The sequence below is a fragment of the Mobula birostris genome, chromosome 12, assembly GCF_030028105.1.
Source record: "Mobula birostris isolate sMobBir1 chromosome 12, sMobBir1.hap1, whole genome shotgun sequence".
In the NCBI taxonomy this organism is placed as follows: Eukaryota; Metazoa; Chordata; class Chondrichthyes; order Myliobatiformes; family Myliobatidae; genus Mobula; species Mobula birostris.
Window position 1 is genome coordinate 32297533 of NC_092381.1, and position 12262 is coordinate 32309794.

General features: G+C 43.0%; 1 protein-coding gene across 4 annotated transcripts in view; it reads left to right on the plus strand.

The window, feature by feature from the left end:
* The window catches only part of ptprfa (protein tyrosine phosphatase receptor type Fa), a 358686-nt gene that overhangs the window by 258015 nt on the left and 88409 nt on the right, over positions 1-12262 (plus strand). For all 4 annotated transcript variants that reach the window (XM_072273546.1, XM_072273548.1, XM_072273547.1 and 1 more), the window contains 2 exons: positions 8195-8349; positions 11247-11359. In XM_072273546.1, coding sequence (XP_072129647.1) covers positions 8195-8349; positions 11247-11359 — 268 coding nt within the window. The remainder of the gene's footprint in view (positions 1-8194; positions 8350-11246; positions 11360-12262) is intronic.

The window sequence follows — 12262 nt, forward strand, 5'->3', positions numbered from 1 at the left end:
AATTAACCCATTCATCACTATTTCGTTGGACTGTGGGAGGAAACATTCCACGAGGAAGGCGTACAACTTCTTCCTGAGGAAACCAGGATTGAACTCTAAACTTGGACAGGTCGCGCCGTAATAGTGTTGCGCTAACTGCAATGCTACAGTGCTGCCCCAAATATTAATATTGCTTGTTTTTTTTTTAGCATTTTGAGATGCTGCCTAACGAAGTCATCTTAGATAATTTGTGTTACGTGAAATGAAAACCCTTGTGTAGTGTAAGTTAGTTCACTCCAAATTTTGTGTCCTTTTCAATGTGTTTCTGTAACAAAATAAATTATGCTATCCATCTTCAATTTCCTATAACCTGGACTTTGCTTTAGCATGGACCTATTTAAGACCATATGTGTACCTTGTACTAAGTGTGATGACTCCCAATACTTTTTTGGATTGAAATTAAACATGCTATTTCCCAACAAAACTCTTAATCTTAATTAAAATCATTAAAAATCTGTTGATCTATTAGCTGTGCTTACAAGAGTTCTTCTACCTATAATTATTTAGACCCATATTCACCACTTGCTTTGCAAGGAGCATTATCTTTCCACATTCTCAGAACCATTTTGTTAACTTCTAGAGTGAAATAAGTCTTTAGCTTAAGTGAATAACTTAATGGTCAGAATAGCTTTTATTTCTGTTATATTTTCATTGTCCCGTACTGCTGAAATGAAATTCTTGAACTGGATTATCCTGTTTGCAAAAGTGGGTCGAAAGTGAAAAATTTAGACAGTGATTCTATATAGAAGCTGTAACTAGCTCAAGTGTGCGTGTTTAAGAAGGATACAGGCATAAAAGGTAAGTGGAGTTGTGGGTATGTCACAAGAGGTGAATTTAAAGGCAAGTCTATTACCTGAACAAATGGTGCTGAACACGAGAAACACACACAAAATGCTGGAGGAACTCAGCAGGCCAGACAGCATCTGTGGAAAATTGTAAACAGTTGATAATTCAGGCCGAGACTCTTCATCAGGACTGGGGAAAAATATATGAGAAGTCAGTGTAAGAAGGTGGGGGGAGAGGAAGAAGAAACATAAGGCAGTAGGTAAGTAAGTACAAGGGGGAGGGCAGGAATAAGTACAAGGTGGTAGGTGATAAGAGAAACCAGGAAAGGGGAGGGGCGTAGTAAAGACCTGGGAAGTTGATTGGTGAAAAAGATAAAGGGCTGGAAGGGGAAATCTGATAGGACAGAGTAGAAGACCATGGAAGAAAGGGAAGGGGGAGGAACATCAGAGGGAGGTGATGGGCAGGTAAGGAGATAAGGTGAGAGAGGGAAATGGGAATGGTGAAAGAGAGGAGGGGATAGTTACCAGAAGTTTGAGAAATACCCAGATGGAATAAGGTGCTCCTCCAGCCTGAGTGTGGCCTCATCGTGGCAATAGAGGAGGCCGTGGACCGATATGCCAGAATGGGAAACAGAATTGAAATGGGTGGCCACTGGGAAATCCCACTTTTTCTGGCGGATGGAGTGTAGGTGCTCAGCAAATTGGTCTCCCAGTCTACGTCGTGTCTTGCCGATATGCAGGAGCCCATACCAGGAGCACCAGATACACTAGATAATACCCAACAGACTCACTTGGAAGGACTGTGTGGGGCTCTGAATGGTAGTGACAGGGGAGGTGCAGGGGCAGCTGCGGCACTTGTTCTGCTTGCAAAGATAAGTACCAGGAGGGAGATCAGTGCAGAAGGGTCACTTGGACGAAATGGAAGAAGTGCAGGTGAGGGCAGCATTGATGGTGGAGGAAGGAAAGTCCCTTTTTTTGGAGAAGGAGGGCATCTCATTAGTTCTGGAAAAAAAAGCATCATTCAGAGAACAGATGTGGCGGAGATGGGCAAGTGGCAGGGTAGGAAGAAGTATAGTCCAGGTAGCTGTGAGAATCAGCGGGTTTATAAAAGATATCAATAGATAAACTGTCTCCAGAGATCGAGGCAGAGAGATGGAGATAGTGAAGGGAGGTGTCGGAAATGGTACTGAACCTCATAATTATTTCATGCTAATGTACAGTATGTTAATAAATCTCTGTACAACATTTTACTTCTTAGGATCATGCTTCATTGAGCTATCTGTTTTTCCTTGGGCAAGGTGGTTGTGTACATACAGTGGCATGCAAAAGTTTGGGCACCCCAGTCAAAATTTCTGTTACTGTGAATAGCTAAGCGAGTAAAAGATGACCTGATTTCCGAAAGGCATAAAATTAAAGATGACACATTTCTTTAATATTTTAAGCAAGAAAACTTCTTTATTTCCATCTTTTACAGTTTCAAAATAATAAAAAAGGAAAAGGGCCCGAAGCAAAAGTTTGGGCACCCTGCATGGTCAGTACTAAGTAACACCCCCTTTGGCAAGTATCACAGCTTGTAAATGCTTTTTGCAGCCAGCTAAGTGTGTTTCAATTATTGTTTGGGGGATTTTTGCCCATCCTTCCTCGCAAAGGCTTCTAGTTATGTAAGATTCTTGGGCCGTCTTGCATGCACTGCTCTTTTGAGGTCTATTCACAGATTCTTGATGATGTTTAGGTCGGGACTGTGAGGGCCATGGCAAAACCTTCAGCTTGCGCCTCTGAGGTAGTCCATTGTGAATTTTGAGTGTGTTTAGGTTCATTACCCTGTTGTAGGAGCCGTCCTCCTTTCATCTTCGGCTTTTTTTTTACAGACGGTGTGATGTTTGCTTCCAGAATTTTCTGGTATTTAATTAAATTCATTCTTCCTTCTACCAGTAAATGTTCCCGTGCCACTGGCTGCAACACAAGCCCAAAGTATGATCGTTCCACCCTCGTGCTTAACAGTTGGAGAGGGGTTCTTTTCATGAAATTCTGCACCCTTTTCTCACCAAACATACCTTTGCTCATTGCAGCCGAAAAGTTCTATTCAAAAGGTTCAAAGGAACATCTAAGCAGCCTGATGTATTTTGGAAACAAGTCCTGTGGACTGATGAAGTTAAAATAGAACTTTTTGGCAGCAATGAGCAAAGGTATGTTTGGAGAAAAAAGGGTGCAGAATTTCATGAAAAGAACACTTCTCCAATTGTTAAGCACGAGGGTGGATCAATCATTCTTTGGGCTTGTGTTGCAGCCAGTGGCACGGGGAACATTTCACTGGTAGAGGGAAGAATGAATTCCATTAAATACCTGCAAATTCTGGAAGCAAACATCACACCGTCTGTAAAAAAAAAAGCTGAAGACAAAAAGATGATGGCTTCTACAACAGGATAATGATCCTAAACACACCTCAAAATCCACAATGGATTACATCAAGAGGCGCAAGCTGAAGGTTTTGCCATGGCCCTCACAGTCCCCTGACCTAAACATCATCGAAAATCTGTGGATAGACCCTCAAAAGAGCAGTGCATGCAAGACGGCCCAAGAATCTCACAGAACTAGAAGCCTTTTGCAAGGAAGAACAGACATCCCACCCTGCAAAAACTCATTTCAGGGAGGTAGCACCATCAATTTGCGGGAGACTTCCAGGAGAGGTGGGATGTTGCAATAGAGTAGCTCCTTAGCAGCTAGCCAGCTAGTTTAAATAACGTTAGCTATGCTAATGAACGAATGACACCTGTTAAGCTCACCTCAACATGTCTTTTACATTTTAACCCACCATGGACAATAGAAAAAGTCACTGTTGCAAACAGTGCAGCGAGCAACACTGTCATTATTTTGATCCCTATGTAGGCAGGGGTACACTTTAGGGCAGTCTGGGGTGACGTACGTTTTATATTTTTCTTTTTTTGGAACACTGTCCCATGGCGTTCTCGCGTTCGTTCGTTCTCTCCTCTCTCTCTTTCCCCCCCCTCTCTCTCCACCCCCCTCTCTCTCCCCCCTCTCTCTCCCCCTCCTCTCTCTCCCCCTCTCTCTCGTCCCCCTCTCTCTCCCCCCTCTCTCTCCCCCCTCTCTCTCCCCCCCTCTCTCTCCCCCTCTCTCTCCCCCCTCTCTCTCCCCCTCTCTCTCCCCCTCTCTCTCTCCCCCTCTCTCTCCCCCCCTCTCTCTCCCCCCCTCTCCCCCCCTCCCCCCTCCCCCCTCTCCCCCCCTCCCCCCCTCCCCCCTCCCCCCTCTCCCCCCCTCTCCCCCCCTCCCCCCCTCCCCCTCCACCCCTCTCTCCCCCCCTCTCCCCCCCTCCCCCTCCCCCCTCCCCCCCTCTCCCCCCTCTCCCCCCTCCCCCCCTCCCCCCTCCACCCCCTCTCCCCCCCTCCCCCCTCCCCCCCCTCCTCCCCCCTCTCCCCCCCTCCCCCCCCTCTCCCCCCTCTTCCCCCCCTCTCCCCCCCTCTCCCCCCCCTCTCCCCCCCCCCTCTCCCCCCCTCTCCCCCCCCTCTCCCCCCCCTCCTCCCCCCCTCTCCCCCCCCTCTCTCCCCCCTCTCTCCCCCCCTCTCTCCCCCCTCATCTCCCCCCCTCTCCCCCCTCCCCCCTCTCCCCCCCTCTCCCCCCCTCCCCCCTCTCCCCCCCCCTCTCCCCCCTCCTCCCCCCCCTCTCCCCCCCCTCTCCCCCCCTCTCCCCCCCCCCTCTCCCCCCCCTCTCCCCCCCCCCTCCCCCCCTCTCTCCCCCCCTCTCTCCCCCCCTCTCTCCCCCCCTCTCTCCCCCCCCTCTCTCCCCCCCCTCTCCCCCCCTCTCTCCCCCCCCTCTCTCCCCCCCTCTCTCCCCCCCTCTCTCCCCCCCCTCTCTCCCCCCCTCTCTCCCCCCCTCCTCTCCCCCCCCTCTCTCCCCCCCCTCTCTCCCCCCCCTCTCTCCCCCCCCCTCTCTCTCCCCCCCTCTCTCCCCCCCTCTCTCCCCCCCTCTCTCCCCCCCTCTCTCCCCCCCCCTCTCTCCCCCCCCCTCTCTCCCCCCCCTCTCTCCCCCCCCTCTCTCCCCCCCTCTCTCCCCCCCCTCTCTCCCCCCCCCTCTCTCTCTCCCCCCTCTCTCTCTCCCCCTCTCTCTCTCCCCCCTCTCTCTCCCCCCTCTCTCTCTCCCCCCTCTCTCTCCCCCCCTCTCTCTCCCCCCCTCTCTCTCTCCCCCCCTCTTCTCTCCCCCCTCTCTCTCTCCCCCCCTCTCCTCTCTCTCCCCCCCCTCTCTCTCTCCCCCCCTCTCTCTCCCCCTCTCTCTCCCCCCCCTCTCTCTCCCCCCCCTCTCTCTCCCCCCCTCTCTCTCCCCCCCCTCTCTCTCCCCCTCTCTCTCCCCCCCCCTCTCTCTCCCCCCCCTCTCTCTCCCCCCCCTCTCTCTCCCCCCCCTCTCTTCCCCCCCTCCCTCTCTCCCCCCTCCTCAAAAAAATAGATTTCCGTGATATTGTACATAATTTGTGAGTATCAGGGAGCCACTATTAATATACGGGAAACTCCCAGAACTTCCGAGAGAAGTGGGATATCTGGAAGAATGGACGGAAATCACCCAAAAAAATAATTGAAAGACTCTTAGCTGGCTACAGAAAGTGTTTACAAGCTGTGATACCTGCCAAAGTGGGTATTACTAAGTACTGCTATGCAGGGTGCCCAAACTTTTGCTTCGGGCCTTTTTCCTTTCTTGTTATTTTGAAACTGTAAAAGATGGAAATAAAGAAGTAATCTTAAAATATTAAAAATGTGTCATCTTTAACTTTGTCCTTAGGAAATCAGTTCATCTCTTACTTGCTTAGCTATTCACAGTAACAGAAATTTTGACCGAGGTGCCCAAACTTTTGCTTGCCACTGTGGTGACAACAGCCTGAATTTATTTTGTAATTTTTTTCCTATAATTTATAATATTGGAAAATAGAAATTGTTGCGTTCTGAGCAAACTATCCACTTGATAAAGACGTTGAGTAATCACTTAAGCAGCCATTACAATAAGATGATAGTATATTAACAGTTACAAAGTCATACCTGCTGCAATTGAAAATGTCTGATAAGTACCCACCCAAAGCATTTATGTAGACATCTGGGTAGTAATTTCCACAAAATTTCTTACCAATCGACATTCAGCTCTAAGACCATTTTTCTGTAATGGGTCATTAGGACTGGTCAAACTATTCATTATTCATCTGCTGAGAATGCTTTCAATGTAGGGTCACAGAGCACTAAGGAAAAAATGGACAATAAATTTATCTGACAGCAAGAAAAAACATTCCTCCTCTTTTAATTACAGTTTAATGCAGTCATATTTCAGGAGAGACTATCTTGCAAAGGCAATTAGTTATGTAGTGTGAAGTAATGACAAGAAAAATGGATTTACCAGGCTCTTAAAGTTCATATACAAGGGAAATGCTAAATCAGTTGATGAGTTTTTGAAATTTCTACAAACCTTGAAGTAATTTGGCGGTGTGAGAATTTGTTGATTATCATGAGATGTTGAATCTAGGCAAAATCACCTACACTATTTACCTAGATTGCATGTTAGATGTAGCAACTGTTATCAAGGGAAATATTGTTATTACTTTAGTATTGCCAATGAGTTATTTTGCCTTTTCGGGTATGTCGAATACATGAATTTCTATTTTCTTTGTAATTAAGAAAGAGTAGTGATTTGAATCCTAATTTTAGCTAAGATTATAAAATGCCTAGATCGTTATGTAGTACTGAGAGAAGAGAAACAGAATGGTTTGTAATTTAATCAGAGCCTCTAACCGTTTGTAGGTAAATGAGGGAGAAATATCTTCATATATCTAAATGTGAGGTTGGCAGGTCTACACAAGCACAGGGGAGTCTGGCAGGACTTTGCCCTTAGTAGCTTCTGAGGTCTTTACAATACAAGTTTTCGAAGAACAGAGCCTTTCAAGCTATGTCCTGATTGCTTATCCTTGTCACTAATTATCATGTCCAATTGCTATGCTACTTTATGAACCCTTTCATTTCACTGCACATAACATATCCATTAGCTGTAGTCACTATTGAGGCTCAGTTGCGTTTTTAGGCCAATGATCTGCCAGACTCCCCGAGTTGACTCTAACCCACTGATCTCGTGGGAAAGTATGTTAGGATTTTTTTTCCTTTCATGTACACACAAAACAGTTACACTCAGACCCTGCTTAACACTGAGGATGTGTTCCTTGGACGTGGAATGCTATAGAACATAGAAAACCTAGAAACCCACAAGGCTGTGCCGAACATGCCCCTACCTCAGAACTACCTAGGTTTACCCCTAGGTCTCTATTTTTCTAAGCTCCATGCAATTCAGCACTTATGCGGGGTCATCATAACATGAAGTAAATGGACATGTGTGCCTGATTTTCAAAAAACAAGCCCAAGATGTATGATATGCTATTTTATATACACACAGTAATTCATGGAGTAACAAACATGCAAATAGCCTAACCTGTACATCATTGGAGCAGCAACACATGGCAGCAGCAGTAGAGGGAAATGGGTCTTGGTTACATCTTAGAGGAGGGACCAGGCTGTAGGTCTTTCTCTAACTTTGGTTTCTTCAAGTAGGCGCAAGATTTGGCTGCTTTTTCTTAAGTTTTCTCTCGTGAAGCAGTTCTCAATGTCGAACACCTTTCTTTCCCTTAGTACTTTGCTCCCAGTCAGGATCATTATCAATGAACATTGCAAATTTCGAAGAGGCACTAACATCAACTTCACGCTCACCAGCTTCTGAACGCCATGTCACTTGCAGTTTCGCATCCATGCTAATGCTTTTCCTCGACATTTTAGATGTACTACCCTCACTGGAAGTTGATGGAGTTTTCCAGGCTTCATGGGTGAATAAAATGGAATAATTGGCAAGGGAGCAAGAATGTTTACATTTGCCATGGAGCAGAGCATGAACTAATATGTGATTGGCTGTGAGTGGCTCAGAGCGTATGTAAAGCACTCTCATTGGCTGATTAGATGATTACTGTAATGGCAACTGCTCTTAAATGTTGTTGAGAATGAATTCTAGCCATTTAAAAAAATTTCAATAAAGAATTGAATAACTGAGTTGTAACAAATCAATGCTATGCAGGGTCTGAATGTACTTGCACTCAGTGTATCGAATTTTCAGAAATGATTTATTAATAGTTTGTGAACTCATACCCTGCAATAAAATATTTGCTCTTGAAAATTGGCAATTAAAATATGTTTATGTAAAAAAAAATTACTGTTACTTTTTTCTTTTATTTAAGTGGAATTATTAGCACACCTTTCACTCTTGAAGCTGAGAATAAGTAAACAATAGCTTAAATAGGCAAGTCATGAATTAATGCAGTAATATCTTTTTCTTTTGCTGGGCAGATGTACGCTGCCAGTCCCTACTCTGATAGAATTCTAGTGGAGGTAAAGGCTTCGTCAAGTACACAAGATGATCCTGAGATGTTGTGGGTGATGGGACCAGTGCTTGCCGTTGTGTTAATTATCATCATTGTCATTGCCATTCTTCTGTTCAAAAGGTGAGATAGTATCACAATTACTTGAAGAGTCCTGTGGTTTCAGGGTGGATGCTGAGGCTATTTAGCTTTACAGTACAATTTCTTACGAACAGTAACTTGGAAATAAGATCAAACTGTACATTAAGTGAAAGCACCAACTTGGGAACTGCTAGAAATATTTCTCTTTTAATTTACAAATGTGATTCTTTGATCCTTCACAATCTTTCACAGAAGACATGATTATCTCACTGGTTCTTAGACTTGTTTATATGCACACTTGTCTTTATGTATCGATCTCTGAATTGAAGCCTTTTGAAGGCCACAATGTTTCTGGAATATGGTTTATCTAGATAACAGGACAAGAAGTGAAAAGAAGTAGTACAAAGGGTGGTCACTTTGAAAATTGAGTTTCCAAGATAGTTCTGATTTATCTGAATGGCTATTTCAGTGCTGAAAATACAGAGTATTGATTGTTAGGATTTGATTCAAATTTGATGTCATGGGAATGTAACTGCAAGCTACAGTGTTTTCGACACATACAAAATACTTGAGGAACTCAGCAGGCTAAGCAGCATCTATGGAAAAGAATAAACAGCCGGTGTTTCGGGCTGAGACCCTTCATCAGAACCTGATGAAGTTCTATTCTGATGAAAAGTCTATACCTGAAACATCAACTGTTTACTCTTTTCCATAGATGGCTGCCTGACCTGCAGCTTCCTCCAGCATTTTGTGTGTGTTGCTTTGATTTCCAGTGTCTGCAGATTTTCTCTTGTTTGTAGCTATAGGTTTTTTATTTTTGCAGTATCTGTAATGTCTCATGGTAAACAAGTTCAGATTCAGGTTAGTTTATTATTAGGGTGCAATGAAATTGCTTGTTTCCATGAAGTTCACAGAGGAAACAGTGTACATGGTATTAATAAACACTTCAATAAATTTTAGTGACAAGCACTAAACAGTGGAATGGTGCTAAGCCAGTCATATAATCTGTAGTAGTGCAAAGAAATGCTAAAGTGAGAATAACAGAATAACCAAGAGAGTTAGAACTGAGAATGTGGCAGCACCTCTGGGAGTCGGACATATATTCTGACCCGTTCCTGAGAGTCCATCTGATTGAGGAAGACAGAGGGAATATTATGGGTAAAATAAGGAGTAATCGCTTACTGATTTTTTTTTTGTTTATTGCCATCTTGTGGACACAGTAAACAGGAAAGGTAAGACTCTCTCTAGTGTAATGTTACCTTAAAATGATCTTGGTTGCAATATTCACATATGTTCTCGCATACCTACCAAAGAAGACAAGCAGAAAATTTGCTCTTTAACCTCTTGCAACTTAGGTCAACTATCATTGAAGTTTTTATGTCTTTCTTTGAAGATGGCTTGAAGGTTATTGCAGACATCCCACCTCTCCCGGAAGTTCCGGGAGTCTCCCACAAATTAATAGTGGCTCCCTGATGCCCACAAATTATATACAATATCACGGAAATCAATTTTTTTGAGAGTGACCGAGAGAGGGAGACAGAGAGAGAGTGTGCCATGGGAGAGTGTTCCAAAAAAAATATAAAACGTACGTCACCCCAGACTACCCTGAAGTGTACCACTGCCTAATAAGGGTCAAAAATAATGACAGTGTTGCTCGCTGCACTGTTTGCAACAGTGACTTTTCGATTGTCCCTGGTGGGTTAAGACTGTAAAAGACATGTTGAGGTGAGTTTATCAGGTGTCATTCGTTCATTAGCATAGCTAATGTTATTTAAGCTAGCTGGCTAGCTGCTAAGGAGCTACGCTATTGCAGACATCCCACCTCTCCCAGAAGTTCTGGGAGTCTCCCGCAAATTGATGATGCTACCTCCCTGAAATGAGTTCTTGCAGGTTGGGATGTCTGTTATTGTGTTTTTCTGCTGAGCATAGCAAGTTTGGTACGGGGAATTGGTATCAGCAGAATGCTAATGTTTATTTTCTGGCAGCATGTTTTGCCAGAAAATGGCAAACTTTTGTAAAAAAAAAATGAAAACCTTTTAGTTTTGGAGTTGTAAATGCTAATCTGTAGAAATCATTATGAATGTTACACTCTACGTACTACACCATCTTCACCTTCCCCCTCTCTCCTTCCCCCACTTCTTGAAGAGTTTTAGAAATTCTTTGTGTTTAAAATACATTTGGCTTTACCTCTACATCAATAATAAAAAAATTAATTCAAGCTGTAAAATTGAAACTTTATCTGTAATATCCATAAATGTCTGCTTATTGTTTAATAAGCTGTGAACAAACATGAAAAACACCTGACAAACATATTTGTCAGGCATAAACACTGGACTGTATTGTAACCATGAACCTGATCCCTGCAAGTATTTAGCACTTTCCAGAAAGTCCAAAAAGTCACCTTTTATGTTCTCTTTAGTACACTGAGAAACACTGGCAAATACCAAAAGATAGTGAAAACAAGTTTCTTAAGTTAGTTAAACATTAATCTTTGTATCAAAAGGCAGTGAAGTCTGGAAACATCGCTGGTCAGTTTACATTATTAAATTAAATGCAAAAGGAACTTTATAGTAACTGTTGAAGGCCCATATCTGCTACTGACTGATTGAAAGACAATGGTTCAAGTGGAACTCCCATGTCAAAATGTTTCATCAGAGTGTCTAATGGTCACAAATGAAATCGCCACTTTTTACATATATTGCAGTCATGTAAAAAGCCTTTGTACCATCAGACATATGGAATGCAAACGATAAGGCCAGGAATTACTTAGCATTTGATGTTTCGATTAAAGGGAATTTTATAAAGTAATTTATTCATGTACAGTACCTTAGCTGACAAAAGCAGAGCATCAAATTCTGCCTGTAGATTACGATATTAGGGGTAACAATAGTCTGTGGAAATCTGCAGTTTTAGATAATAATGGGATTTGGTTGGTTCAGGAAACGAGCAAGTTCTCCATCCGCAAAAGATGACGTTCCTGGTGGAAAAGACCCACTGTTGGCACACTCTTCAGATCCTGTGGAAATGAGACGATTAAACTACCAAACTCCAGGTAAACATGTCAGAAGATTATTCTTGAATTTTTAAAAGTCTATCTACATGCTGTTAAAATCCCAATTGAAGAGTTCTTTGTTATTAGTAATTTTGAGCTAAACCATGTAAAATTATTAACTACCAATCATTAAAAATGTCTTATTTGTTTACTTCCCTTACAATTTCTGTTCTCAATGAATTTGTTACTTCCTGCTGGCAGTATTGAATTTATATTTTATGTTCATCTGAAAAACGCTTTTTCTACTAAGGCTTGTGGATAAATGACCTCATGTTCAATACAAGCTGGAACTAAACCATGCAGGGAAAATATCATTACAAACAAAGCATTTGTTCAGGTGGGGATCAATATGTCTTTGTACCATTAAGCTAAAGAAGAAAAAACTATGCAAGGACATAGTGGGTTATAAAATTATTATTATAAGCAGCTACCCTCATTATAACAGAGATTACCAAATGGAGCAATTCAACTTATTTTACTGCTCATTTCATGTGGAACCATTTTATTCCACAAAATCTTGAGTAACTCCTGTCAATTTGAGTAGAATTTGTATGAGATTATATGTACAACAAACTTCAAATTTAACAAATAGTGTCAGAATATTGATCAAAAATTGACTAAAAGCTGCAGCAGCCAGAAATCAGAAATGAAAATCCTGGGAATACTCTTCAGTGATTGATGAAAATTCAGTGACCTGAAACGTTGGCCATGTCTCTCTTCCTTCACAAATACTGTCTGACTGCTAGGGTATTTCCAACATTTTCTCTTTTTATTTTTAGCAATTGATGTTTCTTTTGCTTGATTCGCTTTCTTAGAAGCTCTTCTTAAAAAAATGCCAAAGGTGTCTTTTTGTAATCCTAACCTCTTATCCATTGCCTCAGTGTTCTTCCTTTATAGTTTATA